Source organism: Schistocerca americana, chromosome 8 (genome assembly GCF_021461395.2).
Source record: "Schistocerca americana isolate TAMUIC-IGC-003095 chromosome 8, iqSchAmer2.1, whole genome shotgun sequence".
Classification (NCBI taxonomy): Eukaryota; Metazoa; Arthropoda; class Insecta; order Orthoptera; family Acrididae; genus Schistocerca; species Schistocerca americana.
The window spans coordinates 392,665,485-392,682,904 of record NC_060126.1 but is presented as its reverse complement, the minus strand read 5'-3'; the positions used below and the strand labels follow the sequence as shown (position 1 = coordinate 392,682,904).

General features: G+C 44.2%; 1 protein-coding gene across 1 annotated transcript in view; it reads right to left on the bottom strand.

The window, feature by feature from the left end:
• Window positions 1-17,420, bottom strand: part of LOC124545883 — a 284,098-nt gene that overhangs the window by 121,032 nt on the left and 145,646 nt on the right. The window contains exon 6 of the mRNA XM_047124844.1: window positions 8,394-8,541. Coding sequence (XP_046980800.1) covers window positions 8,394-8,541 — 148 coding nt within the window. The remainder of the gene's footprint in view (window positions 1-8,393; window positions 8,542-17,420) is intronic.

The following is a 17,420-nucleotide window of genomic DNA, read 5'->3' as shown; positions in this document are numbered from 1 at the left end:
TTAGAGGGTGCTTTCTGATTATAATTTTAAATCTGTTTCCTGCGTCAGTTGAAGCGGCTGGCAGCGGACGGTTCGGGAGGGCGATTTGGGGGTGCTGCGCCAGGTCTTCTCGAGAAATCGCAGTTTATTAGAAGTTAAGTGACTGGTGATATATTGTTTGATTTACTCTTGTTAAATTCTACTTGTTTTCTTGGTGAGGTCACCAGCCGTTTTGCTTTGGGGTCGTCCCACCATTCTTCTTCGTACGCCCATCCGCGGGAAGGTGGTTGTTTGTAAATTGGGTGGTCCGTTTTTCCCTTGTGGAGTAGGGGTGGGTTAGAGCAACTTGCGGTTCGGGTTGTTCGGTAATCTTCCTATCAATCTACCGTACGTTAGTAGCTGCCTCTGTAATGTTTGTCGGATTTAGTGTGTTAACGAATTTATTGCTTGGATTGTAACCACCTAATACCTGAAATATGTTCTGATCTTTGGAAACTTTGACATTATTGCCTATGATCTTGAGAGGCGGTATCTGTGTACTGTAGAGTATCTTAGCTGTTGTTTGGCCAACCTTGTAGAAATTTATAGAAGATTAAATTTCATGGGCTTTATTTAAATGATCATTTTAGTGTATAAAGTTGCCACCCTTTCACCAAAAGACTTTCCTTAGAAGTTAAAATCAAGTTGCACCTTCAGTGGCAAGGTTAATATTTTAATTTTTACTGTTTTGTACCATTTCCATCCCTCCTACGGGGGGTGCATAGTTTGTGTGCTTGTGTAAATTGTTAAAACTCTTAGATTAAAGTTATCTGGCGCGTTGCAGATTTGCACCAGTGTAGTCTTTCAGAGGCTGTTGTGAGCGGTCGTAACTACGGCCGTGTCAAAAGGGAGCAGCAAGGTTCTCTGCCCGAAAACTTGTTTCTTTCTGCCTCTGAATAAATTGTAACTTTGATATTTAGAGGGCGCTTTCTGATTATAATTTTAAATCTTTTTCTTAAAAAAATGCTTTTAGGCACTATTAAAGTGAATAAAATTCCCATTTGTTAAAAGGAATTTGGTTATGATTTCATCAGTTACTCCCTGGCAATTACTTCCATGCTTACATAGTGTGATTAAATGTGTTGATGTTCTTGATGAATCGCTAATAAATAAAATAAATTCTTAAGAATATTCTTTGAAAATAAATCACGGTTCAATATATATGATCACTTGACGCCTTCCTAAGGGACAGTCTCTATTTCTTCCGAACTGACTGTGTAAGCATTAAATGTATTCGCAATTGCGAATATGGATAGCCATCGGCTGTAGAATGGAATGATGACGATGAAATTTTGTGCAGAACCAGACGCGAACCTGCATTTGCCTCTTATAGCGAGTGGACCCCTTGAAATTTGGCTATCCATGCAAGACTTATGGCCAGACCCAAACATGCATATGTTATGAACCATGTGTCTGCAACCTGTACACGTACATCCATTATGTATATTAATGTACATGTGAGACATTTTACATGAAAGTCTCTTGCCCGGTGTCGTGGATAAATACGATATTACAGTGCCTGTGTTATTCTGCATTACGATGAAAAACTCCTTCTAACATGCATGCATATCCGAAGGAGCTTTGCATCGTAATTCAGAATAACACAGGCACTGCAAAATCATGTAAGCGTAGACCAGAAGTGGCTTAAATCAATGAAATGGTATTGACAGCAATTGAGAGATTTATACCAAATAAATTAATAAGAGATGGAACTGCTCATCCGTTATACACAAAACGGGTCGGAACACTGGTGTAGAAGCAACGAGAAAAGCATGCCACATTTTAAAGAGCGCTAAATCCCGAAGATTGGAAATGTTTTACAGAGCTTTCAATGCAAGAGATTTTTAATAGTATCCACAAAAAAACTGTCTCGTAATCTGACAGAAAACCCAAAGGAGATTCTGATCGTACGTGAAGTACATCAGCGATAAGACACCATCAGTACTTTCATTATGCGACAGCGATGGCAGTGTTAACCGACGACAGTGCCATTAAAGGGGAGTTATTAAGCAGTCATTTTGCGGAATGAAATGCTACCAGTTGATCTGCATTTGGATTTTCCGTTGTCCATATTCTGCAGTTCAGCCTATTGACATCTCCTTGGAGATGTAAATTGGCTTCATCTATCCACAAAATGTTCCATGGCCGTTCATTGTCCACTTCAATGAGAGCAAGAAATTCCAGAGCCAACACCTGTCTTGTTGACAAATCAGCAGGAGGCAACTCGTCACCAAAGGAGGTTTTGCATATAGCAATGCAGGATGTTTCATAGGATTTTATGCACAGCGCTCGCAGGCATTTCCAACATTCGGGCAATTTCCTGTACACTGCGTATTTGAAGAGCAGCTGAACGGAATGGATAGTGTCTTGAAAGGAGGATGTAAGATGAACATCAACTAAAGCAAAACGAGGATAATGGAATGTAATCGAATTAAGTCGGATGATGCTGAGGGAATTAGATTGGGAAATGAGACACTTAAAGTAGTAAAGGAGTTTTGCTATTTGGGGAGTAAAATAACTGATGATAGTCGAAGTAGATAGGATATAAAATGCAGACTGGCAATGGCAAGGAAAGTGTTTCTGAAGAAGAGAAATTTGTTAACATCGAGTATAGATTTAAGTGTCAGGAAGTCGTTTCTGAAAGTATTTGTTTGGAGTGTAGCCATGTATGGAAGTGAAACATGGACGATAAATAGTTTGGACAAGAAGAGAATAGAAGCTTTCGAAATGTGGTGCTACAGAAGAATGCTGAAGATTAGATGGGTAGATCACATAACTAATGAGGAGGTATTGAATAGGATTGTGGAGAAGAGAAGTTTGTGGCACAACTTGACTAGAAGAAGGGATCGGTTGGTAGGACATGTTCTGAGGCATCAAGGGATCACCAATTTACGAGGGCAGTTCAATAACTAATGCAACACATTTTTTTTCTGAAACAGCGGTTGTTTTATTCAGCGTTGAAATACACCAGGTTATTCCCCAATCTTTTAGCTACACAACACTATTTTTCAACGTAATCTCCATTCAATGCTACGGCCTTACGCCACCTTGAAATGAGGGCCTGTATGCCTGCAAGGTACCATTCCACTGGTCGATGTCGGAGCCAACGTCGTACTGCATCAATAACTTCTTCATCATCCGCGTAGTGCCTCCCACGGATTGCGTCCTTCATTGGGCCAAACATATGGAAATCCGACGGTGCGAGATCGGGGCTGTAGGGTGCATGAGGATGAACAGTCCACTGAAGTTTTGTGAGCTCCTCTCGGGTGCGAAGACTTGTGTGAGGAAGGAGAAGTTCGTTCAGATTTTTGTGCCTACGAACACGCTGAAGTCGTTTCTTCAATTACTGAAGAGTAGCACAATACACTTCAGAGTTGATCGTTTGACCATGGGGAAGGACATCGAACAGAATAACCCCTACAGCGTCCCAGAAGACTGTAACCATGACTTTACCGGCTGAGGGTATGGCTTTAAACTTTTTCTTGGTAGGGGAGTGGGTGTGGCGCCACTCCATTGATTGCCGTTTTGTTTCAGGTTCAAAGTGATGAACCAATGTTTCATCGCCTGTAACAATCTTTGACAAGAAATTGTCACCCTCAGCCACATGACGAGCAAACAATTCCGCACAGATGGTTCTCCTTTGCTCTTTATGGTGTTCGGTTAGACAACGAGGGACCCAGCGGGAACAAACCTTTGAATATCCCAATTGGTGAACAATTGTGACAGCACTACCAACAGTGATGTCAAGTTGAGCACTGAGTTGTTTGATGGTGATCCGTTGATCATCTCGAACGAGTGTGTTCGCACGCTCCGCCATTGCGTCCCAGAAGACTGTAACCATGACTTTACCGGCTGAGGGTATGGCTTTAAACTTTTTCTTGGTAGGGGAGTGGGTGTGGCGCCACTCCATTGATTGCCGTTTTGTTTCAGGTTCAAAGTGATGAACCAATGTTTCATCGCCTGTAACAATCTTTGACAAGAAATTGTCACCCTCAGCCACATGACGAGCAAACAATTCCGCACAGATGGTTCTCCTTTGCTCTTTATGGTGTTCGGTTAGACAACGAGGGACCCAGCGGGAACAAACCTTTGAATATCCCAATTGGTGAACAATTGTGACAGCACTACCAACAGTGATGTCAAGTTGAGCACTGAGTTGTTTGATGGTGATCCGTTGATCATCTCGAACGAGTGTGTTCGCACGCTCCGCCATTGCAGGAGTCACAGCTGTGCACGGCCGGCCCGCACGCGGGAGATCAGACAGTCTTGCTTGACCTTGCGGCGATGATGACACACGCTTTGCCCAACGACTCACCGTGCTTTTGTCCACTGCCAGATCACCGTAGACATTCTGCAAGCGCCTATGAATATCTGAGATGCCCTGGTTTTCCGCCAAAAGAAACTCGATCACTGCCCGTTGTTTGCAACGCACATCCGTTACAGACGCCATTTTAACAGTTCCGTACAGCGCTGCCACCTGTCGGAAGTCAATGAAACTATACGAGACGAAGCGGGAATGTTTGAAAATATTCCACAAGAAATTTCCGGTTTTTTCAACCAAAATTGGCTGAGAAAAACAATGTGTTGCATTACTTATTGAACTGGCCTCGTAGTATTGGAGGGCAGCATGGAGGGTAAAAATCGTAGAGGGAGACCAAGAGATGAATACACTAAGCAGATTCAGAAGGATGTAGGTTGCAGTAGTTACTGGGAGATGAAGAAGCTTGCACATGATAGGATAGCATGGAGAGCTGCATCAAACCAGTCTGAGGACTGAAGACCACAACAACAACAACAACAACAACAACGTATCTGCACGCCGCCACTCGACCCCTCCTCCTATGCTGTGGCCACATCTTCGACAGACGTCTGACCAACTGCCACAGTCACCGTGGTATAGTGGTCATAATCACTAAACCTCGTTGACTGTCACAATAATTAGCCCGCATCTCGTGGTCGTGCGGTAGCGTTCTCGCTTCCCACGCCCGGGTTCCCGGGTTCGATTCCCGGCGGGGTCAGGGATTTTCTCTGCCTCGTGATGGCTGGGTGTTGTGTGATGTCCTTAGGTTAGTTAGGTTTAAGTAGTTCTAAGTTCTAGGGGACTGATGACCTAAGATGTTAAGTCCCATAGTGCTCAGAGCCATTTGAACCATTTGAACTAACTGCCTTCCCCCCTCTGCCCCATTACACTTCAAAAGAACCTGTCTTTTCGAATTTTGCAATCATTTTCTCCAGAGCCTTAGCAGACATCAGACCAACGGCTTTTTTCACACAGTCACGATTCTTGTAAAAGAGCTTTACCAGCACACACACACACACACACACACACACACACACACAGACATATATATATATATATATATATATATATATATATATATATATATATATATATATATAACAGCAGATCCGATTTCGAGTCGCGGTCTAACATCAGTTTTACCTGTTACCTTTGATTCATTTCAGCGCCGAAATGCAGCTAACGATTGATGGTCATAACGTTTGGGCTCATTGGTCCTTACTAACCAGCCAGAACATTATGATCACCGACATACTATCGATATAAACTCATCCAGGAGATAGCAGCGTCATCTGGCGAGGAATGATTGTTAGTCAGACACATGCACGGTGCATATAGTAGGCTATCACTGAGCGTGCTGTTCATATGCAAAATGTGGAAGGCGCGCAATCTGTCTGAGTTTCACCGAGGCTGATTGTGATGACCCGGAGGCTCGGAAATTGCATGACTTGTCGGGTCTTCGAGACGTGCTGTGGTGAGGGTCTTCAACATATGGCGAAACTAATTTGAAACCACGTCCAGAAGTCGCGGGGTTTGGCGGCCATCCCTCATTACAGATGTCGGACGTCGTAGGCTGGGCAGACTGGTAAAACACAACAACGGCGAACTGTGACGGAACTAACATCAGACTTCATTGGTGGGTAGAGTGGAAGTGTGTCTGAACACGCTGTGCACTGAACGATGGGCCTCCGCAGTCTACAGCCCATGTATATGCCAATGTTAACACCGCTACATTGGCAGCTACGACTCAAAAAGGCATGTGACCATCTGCACTGGACATCCCAATACCTTCTTCATCATGCCGATGGGAGGGCGCGAATCCGTCGTCCTCCAGGGGAACAGCACAGTGACACCTATACTGTGGGATAGAGACAAGCTGGCAGTGGCTACATTATGATATGGAGAACATTGGCATAGGAATCCATGGGTCCACTGGAGCTCGTGCAAGGCACCTTGACGGCCAAGGAGTTGCAGACCATTTATACCACTTCATGACGATCGCAGGGGCATTTTTCAACAAGATAATACGCCATGTCACAAGGCCAGGACTGTGATAGCGTGGTCCGAGGAACAAAGTGGCGAGTTTCATTTGATCTGCTGGCGCCTCAGCTTGCCAGATCTGAACCCAGTCGAACACATCTGTGATGTCATTAAAAGTGGTGTCAGAGCTCATCGCCCCTCTCCCCGGAATTTACGGGAGTTAGGTGATCTGGGTGTCCAGAAGTGGTGACAGCTCCCTCCATCGACCAACCAAGGCATCATTGCTTCCATGCCTCGCCCGACGAGTCGCTACTGTTATCGTGCCAAAGGTGGACATACTGGGTGGTTATAACTAAACTTTCCCTATTTAACTCGTTAAGACACGGAAACGAAATACCGTAAGAGAACCAAACTTGGCAGTATCGATGTTAAGGACATGGGGAAGAGAAATAATCCAGAATCAATTCAATTGAAACACTTTCAATATGGTGGTATGGTACATTATAACATTACATACTGGTATCATTATTGCTACAAAAGAGGCTCAATATGGCGCCCATCAATGACCTGAAGAGATATGCTGTGCTTCAGATCAGCACATGTGTGAATGTTCCCCTGGTAAACCTTGTCCTTCAGGTAGCCCCCCAAACAGAAATCATGGAGAGTGGGATCTGGTGATCGTGCTGGCCAAGCATTTGGAAACGATAGGGTGATAATTCGATCATTTCCAAATGTGTTTCAGAGAGGCAGGTGAACTTCACGAGTGATGTGCAGTGGGGCCCTATCTTGCATGAAAACGGTTGAGTTCAATGCGTCTCTCTGCTGTAGGGCGGGTATGATATGCTCGCGAAGCATATCGGAGTAGCGCAGGCCAGTCGCACTGCACGTCTTTGGTCCTCGAGCGCCAGCCTATACAATAAAGGGCCAATGATGAACGTAGCCGTGAAGCCACACCATATGGTGACACGTTCACCGTACAGAGGAACTTCGCGCACAGTGACTGGAGGTGAAGTTCGCACACTGGGCAATTCTGTGTGTTCACCTCACCTGTCAGAGAAAACTAAGCTTCATTTGTCCATAGGACGGTCCAGGGCCAGCCCTCGTCAACTTCAATCCTTGCGAGAAAGTGGAGAGCGAAGTCAACACGTCGGCGTGCGTCCTGTGGTGCAAACTGCTGTGCGATATGGACCTTGTACGGATACCATTTGAGGATGGTTCGAAGCACCTCCTGTACAGTGGACCAGGGGATGTTCATCTGTCGTGACACAGCACACGCACTGCCTGACGATTGGGAATTGGGCGCAGCGTTGTCTTCCGTAGCAACAGTGACTTCATCAACCACCTGTGGTGAAACTGGTCGTCGGCCTCTTCCCAGAGCGACGCCCAGTTCTCCAGGTGATTCTTCTTCATCGTGGTCCGCACAGCAGGTGGAGAAAGATGACCCTTCCGTAATCCTTTCAGCCGGCGATATTCTTGAAGTGCAGCTGCAGCATTACTGTTGTTTTGATAATGGAGCTTCGTCAACAATGCCCTGTTCCTTTCGTCCAAGCTCATGTTGACACTTCGACAAGTGCACTGCGCTTGGTCAGGTGTATGAGACTATGAATCTCGATGACTAATAACGGCACCTGGTGGCCATAGTTGGAACTGGGTGGTGGCGCTGTGACGCATGGAAATCATGCATTCCATACTCTGTACATTAGACCTACCAAGTTTGGTACTCGTACAGTGACTAGTTTCCGGGCTACAACGTGTTAAATAGGGAAAGTTTGAAGATAGCCATCGGGTACTTGCTATTAGGTAGTTCTGGCTAATGGTGTATATAGCCCAGACGCAGTACAGCGTATCGTGCATCGGTGGCAACAAGAGTGGCGGCTGTGTGGGAGCAGCGGCAGCCTTAGGTACTGACCGAGCAGCACGCAGCCCGTGGGCGACCCCGCGTCGGGGCTGAGGTGCAGCACGGCGGTGGCGACGAAGGCGGCGGCCAGCGTGGCGTTGTGGGCCAGCGAGAGGCGCGCGTGCAGGCGGCGGCGCAGCCGCGCGGGCAGCAGCAGCAGGCTCTGCACGGCGGCCGCGCAGCACAGCAGCAGCCCGCCCAGCGCCAGCAGCACGCCCTCCACCACGTGCAGCGCCGACGACGCAGCCGCGGGCTGCAGGCACGCGAACACCACCAGCCAGGAGTCCCTGAACAGCACGCGCTCCGCGCAGAACTCCTCCGGCGCTAGCCACGCCCCGGTCGGCACCTGCGAAACGGCGCCAACCCCTCACCGTCTCTCCTCTTTCGGGCGGCGCTTCTAACGGTCTAAGGGTTATGTGTTTACTGGATATCAGAAATATGTTGAAATTGGAGGTGATTTGGGGTGCACAGGGTGCGAAATTTAGTACACAGAGCTGCAACGTATGGCAGCAACTTTGGCTGTAACCCAGCAGACACCGATTTAGACACATGCTTAGATGGAAGGTTCAAGTACTTCATTCCATGTTGATTCAACTCTATCCAAGAGTCCTTCAATTTCAGCGTCCATATACGGATAAGCCCAACGTGATGTTGTTGTTGTTGTTGTGGTCTTCAGTCCTGAGACTGGTTTGATGTAGCTCTCCATGCTACTCTATCCTGTGCAAGCTTCTTCATCTCCCAGTACCTACTGCAGCCTACATCCTTCTGAATCTGCTTAGTGTATTCATCTCTTGGTCTCCCTCTACGACTTTTACCCTCCACGCTGCCCTCCAGTACTAAATTGGTGATCCCTTGATGCCTTAGAACATGTCCTACCAACCGTTCCCTTCTTCTAGTCAAGTTATGCCACAAACTCCTCTTCACCCCAATTCTGTTCAATACCTCCTCATTTGTTATGTGATCTACCCATCCAATCATCAGCATTCCGAAAGCTTATATTCTCTTCTTGTCTAAACTATTTATCGTCCACCAACAAAAGCAAAACGAAGATGACGGAATGTAGTCGAGTTAATTCGGCTGATGCTGAGGGAATTAGATTAGGGAATGAGAAGCTTAAAGTAGTACAGGAGTTTTGCTATTTGGGGAGCAAAATAACTTACGGTGATCGAAGTAGTGTGGATGTAAAATGTAGACTGGCAATGGCAAGGAAAGCGTTTCTGAAGAAGAGAAATTTGTTAACATCGAGTATAGATTTAAGTGTCAGAAAGTCGTTCCTGAAAGTATTTGTATGGAGTGTGGCCATGTATGGAAGTGAAACGTGGACGATCAATAGTTTGGACAAGAAGAGAAGCTTTCGAAATGTGGTGCTACAGAAGAATGCTGAAGATTAGATGGGTACATCACATAACTAATGAGGAGGTATTGAATAGAATTAGGGAGAAGAGAAATTTGTGGCACAACTTGACTAGAAGAAGGGATCGGTTGGTAGGACATGTTCTGAGGCATCAAGGGATCACAAATTTAGTATTTGAGGGCAGCGTGGAGGGTAAAAATCGTGGAGGGAGGCCAAGAGATGAATACACTAAGCAGATTCAGAAGGATGTAGGTTGCAGTAGTTAGTTGGAGATGAAGAAGCTTGCACACAATAGAGTAGCGTGAAGAGCTGCATCAAACCAGTCTGAGGACTGAAGACCACAACAACAACAACAGACTAGAATGTAGATGACGTTATTTCCATTTACTTTGAGAAACTGAGCTGAAATGCTAACCATTTGTATATCCCATCATACCACCGTGTCGAGCCTGTATATACTTCCAAATGGGTTGCGGTCGGAGCCAGGTGTACTGACACACGAGCTAGTGACTTTTCATAATGGCACATATTCTCCAAATCCTGTTCGAAATAAACTTTTGAAAAATGACGGTAAGAAGCAGCACTTCGCTAAAGGGTACTACACTGAACAGCCAAATAACTGGTACACCTGCCTAAAGGCCGGTTCCCACTAGGGCTGCCGCGCGTCAAAACCGCGCGTCAGCGGCGTGGTTGCCATGGAAATGGCGTCAGCGGCAAGGCGCGGCGGGCTCTGCATCGCGGTTTGACCATGTCGAACCGCTTCCACTGCCGCGTGCCGCGCTCCAGGTGCGCGCCGCCAATCACAGAACGCACTGAGCGTGACGTCAGGTACGGACCCCCTGGGCCACACGAACTTTCGCCGAACCGCTGCCGCGGATGCGGCGGCAGCTTTGAAATACTTATCATCCGATTCCAAGGAAACTATTCGGTAGAAAAATTTGATTCTTGGGCATGTTACAGCCTGATATCTTCTTTCGATAAAGGACCGAATTTCTTTTCGTTATTCGTCGTGGCTACTTGCTGTATCGCATTTACGTAAACCTTTACACGAAATTTGAATGAGTGTGCAGAGGTGAAAACGCATTGCGTGGACTTTGCTTACAGTTCATTTTAGGTACTACATTATTGCGTATGAAATTTAGTCAACATATCGAAATTGTTTTTAAAGCTGAGAGCAGAACGATAGCTATCACCGTTCTCAAGATATTGAATGATATGTCAGCGGACGGGCTGGGCGGTGACCGCGCGCGGGTCGCTCGCGACGCGACCGATACTTTCGTCCTGCTCGTCGTAAACCATGTGGTTGTATCAACTGCAAATTTCGTAAACGGTTCAAGAAATCGAAACGTGTTTTTTTGCAAACGATAACTTGTAAAAACTCATGTATTTCGGCGCATGATAAATATCCAAAATCTGTTTAACTACGAAGATATGAAAGAAACTACAGTTTTTTCGGAAGGGATAGATGAATTTTTTTAAACAGCATTTAATAGCATGTGTAATGAGAAGTTAAACAGAGACTAATTTGCTGGTATGTCATAAGATGTAATTTGCTAATTATCTACAGCTATTGATTATTTCCTTTGGAAATAACAAACGTTTTTTTCTTTATCCAGTGTACTTTATTGGTTCAAGACGCATTTCGCCTTTTACTTTAAGGCATCTTCGGTGGAATCTAGAATGATTCAGTTTTGTTTTGATATGTGATACTTGCAGATTATAAAACAGTTCACATCTTTTTTTACGTGAATAACTGATTACTCTGAACGGAATGGACAGTGTCTTGAAAGGAGGATATAAGATGAACATCAACAAAAGCAAAACGATGATAGCGGAATGTAGTCGAATTAAGTCGGGTGATGCTGATGGAATTAGATTAGGAAATGAGACGCTTAAGGTAGTAAAGGAGTTTTGCTATTTGGGGAGCAAAATAACTGACGATGGTCGAAGTAGAGAGGATATAAAAGTAGACTGGCAATGGCAAGGAAAGCGTTTCTGAAGAAGAAAAATTTGTTAACATTGAGTATAGATTTAAACGTCAGGAAGTCGTTTCTGAAAGTACTTGTATGGAGTGTAGCCATGTATGGAAGTGAAACATGGACGATAAATAGTTTAGACAAGAAGAGAATAGAAGCTTTCGAAATGTGGTGCTACAGAAGAATGCTGAAGATTAGATGGGTAGATCACATAACTAATGAGGAGATATTGAATAGAATTGGGGAGAAGAGAAGTTTGTGGGGCAACTTGATTAGAAGAAGGGATCGGTTGGTAGGACATGTTCTGAGACATCGAGGGATCACCAATTTAGTATTGGAGGGCAGCGTGGAGGGTAAAACTCGTAGAGGGAGACCAAGAGATAAATACACTAAGCAGATTCAGAAGGATGTAGGCTGCAGTAGGTACTGGGAGATGAAGAAGCTTGCACAGGATAGAGTAGCATGGAGAGCTGCATCAAACCAGTCTCAGGACTGAAGACCACAACAACAACAACTGATTACTTACAGTGAATCGAGTTTTTGGCGGACATCTGCGTTTCCCCTCACCTGGTCACATGCTGGAGGTTGAACTAAAACTTAGATTATGGAACATAAGCACATTTTCATGTTCGCTCTTTTTTCTTCTGTCACTAGCTGTAGACATTTTACCGAAAACACTGATTTGAAGTCATAACTACAGTGTGTTCACCTCATGTCCCTTCCAGTTTGGTTTGTTTATGTGCATGTTGCCAATCTAAAAAATTATATGCTGAAAACTAATGTTTGTTTATTGCTGTCCTCATATCTTAATGTGTGTGTGGCTAGCCAGTGATAGTTATAGAAAGTTGAAAGAGAATGCAGTAGTTGTCAGACAGTGGTTGAAAGATTTGGTGTTCAGCTGATTTCAGTTCTGGTTTAAATGTTTCGTGGAGAAGTGCATGGAATAGTAAATTCACTGCTTACATTAATCGATAAAATAGCAGAATAGCATTTCAACAGATGATTATTATCAGAATACTATCACCGAACCCCTTTGTCCTCACTCTTTGACGCCTCATAATGTGTCCTGTCAACTTACCCCTCTTGTAGTCAAAGTTGTGCCGTAATTACCTCTTCCTCTTCCTGCTCTAATTCCGTTCCTCTTCTTTAGTTACACGATCCTCATATCTAATCTTCAGCATTCTTATTGATCACCACGTTTTGAAAGCGTCCATTGTCTTCTTGACAGAACTGTTCATAGCCCACGTTTCACTTACATACAAGGCTGCACTCCACACAAATACCTTTGTAAAATTGTACCCAATCATTAGAATTTATATTCGATGTGAACAAAGTTTCTTTTTCAGAACGCTTTTGTTGCTATTCACAGTCTTCATTTTATATCCTCTCTACTTCTGCCTTCTCAATTACTGCTTCCCTTGCAAGTCATTAAAGTCTTAGAAATGCAGTTTGGTTTCTGTACAAGTTGTAGATAATCTTGTGGCCCTATGTTTTAGAGCTTCAAAGAATGTTTTAATTAAGATTGTCAAAATCTTTCTATAAACATGCAAATGCTATAAACACAGTTTCGCAGTTCTTCAGTGTGTCTATTTAACTAAGTGGTAGGATCAGTATTGCCTTGCGTGTTCAGACATTTCACAGGAATCTAACATTGTGCTTATGTTAGTTTGTACAACCCCTCCCCCTCTCCTCTCTACAAATTCCTTCCACTTTCTAGCCTTCTCTTATTTACTTAGTTCTGGCTTGCCAGATGAGTCCTTGGCAGTTGCTTCTCCTTTGAGCAAAGTTTTCTTTGTTCTTTCTCATTTTCATTCCCCTGTTTTCCAAGTGCAAAATCGCGTTGCAATTTTGGACTTTCTGTCAACGTCATGTTTAGACATTTCTATTTCCCATGGCCTACTTTATTTGCTGCATTTTTATATATTTCCCTCGTGTCAAATTTAATATATCACGTTTTATCTAACGATTTCTACTGTACCTTCTTCCCGTTCACATACTTTGCTGCATTCACCACTTTTTCTCTCAAAGATATCCATTCGTATTCTAGCGGATTCCTTTCTCTGTTTCAGTCAGTCGTTGCATTACGGTAACTTTAAGATTATCGAAAAACTGTGGGTCTTGACTTATTCAAGTTCCATTTCCTTAATTTGCTACCGTTTACTGTCTCTTTAGTTGTAAGCCGCAGCTCGTAACCAATAAATTATTGTAGGTTTGCGTCTGCACCAGGAAATATCTTATAATTTAAAATCTGGTTTCGAAAACTTTGTTCCAAGTATGTATTATTCTTTCATGATTCTTAAGCAAGGTGCTGGCGATGATTACATTGTGCCCTGTGCTAAATTCTATCAGGTAGCTTCCACTTTCATCCCTTCCCCCAAGCCTTTGTGTTTTTAGTGTTTACCTGTACCTGCTACCGTATCACACTTTAAATTTTTGTCTCGCTTAACTATCTGAATAATCTCTTTTATCGTACATTGTTTCAATGTGTAAGGAGATAGTGAACAATTATGAACGGTAGTCATAAAATCTGTTTATGTTGAAATGAGAAAACATGAATAATGAAATATGTAAAAGAGTACATTGTACAGAAAATGAAAAATTTGTATGTCTTCACCCAGCTTCGTCTTTCCTTCATGTAGGTATAAGATATAGTTATTCAAACACACCGGTCGTTTCGGTGGGTCCCACCCCGTACCTCAGTGGCTGTTCGTCATTGGCTACCGCTAGCGTCTGCCGCTTCCAGATGGGAACGCCAGTTCCGCGAGCCGCCGCGTCAAAGCGGAAAACGCTTGCCGCTGCCGTTGCCGCACGACGCGCTGCCGCGCTCTAGTGGGAACCGGCCTTAATGTCGTGTAGGGCCCCCGCGAGCACGCAGAAGTGCCGAAACACGACGTGGCATGGACTCGACTAATGTCTGAAGTAGTGCTGGAGGGAACTGACACTATTAATCATGCAGGGCTGTCCATAAATCGTAAGTGTACGAGGGGGTGGAGATCTTTTTTGAACAGCACTTTGCAAGGCATCCAGGATATGCTCAATAATGTTCATGTCTGGAGTGTTTGGTGGCCAGCGGAAGTGTTTAAACTCAGAAGAGTGCTTCTGGAGCCACTCTGTAGCAATTCTGGATGTGTGTGGTGTCGCATTGTCCTGCTGGAATTGCCCAACTCCGTCGGAATGCAGAATTGACATGAATGGATGCAGGTGATCAGACTGGATGTTTACGTACGTGTCACCTGTCAGAGTCGTATCTATACGTATCAGGGGTCCCATATCACTCCAACTGCACACACCACACCATTGCAAAGCCTCCACCAGCTTGAACAGTCCCCTGCTGACATGCACGTTCGTGGATTCTTGAGATGTGTGCACACCCGTTCACGTTCATCTGCTCGATACAATTTGAAACGAGACTCGTCCGACCAGGCAACATGTTTCCTGTCATGAACAGCCCAATGTCTGTGTTGACGGGCCCAAGCTAGGTTTAAGGCTTTATGCCGTTCAGTCATCAAGGGTACACGAGCGTGTCTTCGGCTCCGAAAGCCCATAGCGGTGATGTTTCATTGACTGGTTCAAATGGTTCAAATGGCTCTGAGCACTATGGGACTTCTCAGGTCATCAGTCCCTTAGAACTTAGAACTACTTAAACTTAACTAACCGAAGGACATCACACACATCCATGGCTGAGGCAGGATTCGAACCTGCGACCGTAGTGGTCGCGCGGTTCCGGACTGAAGCGCCTAGAACCGCTCGTCCACTCCGGCCGGCTCATTGACTGGTTAGCACGCTGACACTTGTTGATGGCCCAGCACTGAAATCTGCAGCAATTTGCGGAAGTGTCGCACTTCAGTCATGTTGAACGATTCTCTTCAGTCGTCGTTGGTCACGTTCTTGCAGGATATTTTTACGGCCGCAGCGATGTCGGAGATTTGATGTTTTACCGCATTCCTGATGCTCACGGTACACTCGTGAAATGGTCGTACGGGAAAATCGCCACTTCATCGCTACCTCGGAGATCCTGTGTCCCATAGTTCGTGCGCCGTCTGTAACACCACGTTCAGACTCTCTTAAATCATGATAACGTGCAGTTGTAACAGCAGTAACCAATCTAAAAACTGCGCCAGACACTTGTCTTCTATAGGCGCTGTTGACCGCAGCGCCAAATTCTACCTGTTTACATATCTCCGTATTTGATACGCATGCCTATACCATTTCTTTGGTGCTTCAATGTACACAGTTATTATTTATTTAATTATTTACATATTTTACGCCCTCATAGGAGCACTTTATTCAATCTATATACATTTCAGTCTTAATACTAGTTGTAGATTTGGCTTTCCTCTTCTCCTCCCAAATCTTCTTCATCCTTTCTGACCTGGATGTCCTTTCTTCTTCAGTTATGGTGTACTTTTTCAGTTCAAATGTCTTTAGTTTAAATCTCGTGTCACTGTATTTCAGGATGTTCCTCTCTTTTCTGTCTTCAATTTGTTGCATTGTCAAGCCTAACTCGTCTAAACCATCTTGAACTTCTTTGAACTAGTTGTTCTTGGTCTACCTTTTCCAAAAGTAGATGAACTGTTTTTTCAGTAGCCTGGTTTCTGGTAGTCTGAAAAGGTGGCAGAAAAAAGCAACCCCCCTTTTCCGCATTGTGTCAATTATTGACTCAGTTTGTCGGTATACAACTTCGTTAGGTAATAGTCGCCACTATCCCTCTACTTGGTATTTTTTGTTTATAATTGTTCTAAGGATTCTTCTGTCTGCCTTCTGTAGTTTGTCTGTGGTTGATTTTTCGTTCATCTTGAAAAGTGTTTCACTAGCATATATTGCTTCAGGTTTAATAGCAGAGTGATAGTGACAGAGTTTTGCGTTTATCGAGAGACATTTCTTCTTCTAAGTTGGCCAGTTAATGCGTTGCGCTTGTTTCTGTTTAGTTGTTCTGTTTTCTACTGACATTTTCTCGTTTGAATTCCAACTTATAACCTCCCCGAGATATTTGAATTTATTTACAGTTTTAATTTGTTTGTTATCATTCAGTGTAATGGCTGGTTTTTCGACCTTGAAGGATGGCATCATTTTTGTCTTTTCAAACGAGATCCGTAGTCCGACTTTTAGTGCTGTTTTTTGTGTTCTTCAATTTGGTGTTTAGCCTCTTCCACGCTGTTTGCGCGCAGCGCTAGATCGCCAACAAAGCCCAGGCAATTGAGTTTGATATTGCTGCCAATCTTTACGTTTGGTTGGCATTTCTTATTCCACTGTCGCATGACTTTCTCCAGTGCGCTGTTAAATAGTAGTGGGGACAGACCATCCCCTTGTCGAAGTCCCGTCAGGATTTCAAATGATTCAGATAGTTCCCTCTGAATTTAACTTTTGATTTAGTATTCTTAATGGTGATTTCAATAAGATCAACGAGTTTCAGGTGCAATCCAAATTCCGTGAGGATTTTAAGTAGTGACTCACGGTGGATACTGTCATATGCTTTCTTGAAGCCAATAAAAGTGGTGACCAACTTCTTGTTTCTCACACTTTGTTGTTTCATGATCCATTTAAGACTGATAATTTGATCTGGACAGCTTCTTCCAGGACGAAATCCTCCTAGATATTCTCCAAGTTCTTGGTCGAGTTGTTCCTGATTTTTTGTAAAGATTATTCTAGAAAAGATCTTATATATAGTATCAAGCAGCGAAATCCCTCGATAGTCTTTTGGATCCGATCTACGACCCTCTTTGTGTATTGGATGGATTATAGCTGTATTCCTCTCATCTGGCATTTTTTTCAGAGTTCCGCATGTCTACTGTGTGCTTATGGTTGTTCTGAAGTGTTTGTTTATTTGCGTTCTTCCACAGCTCTGCGACCAGTTAATTCTTCCCTGCTGCTTTGTAGTTTCTGAGCCACCTAGTT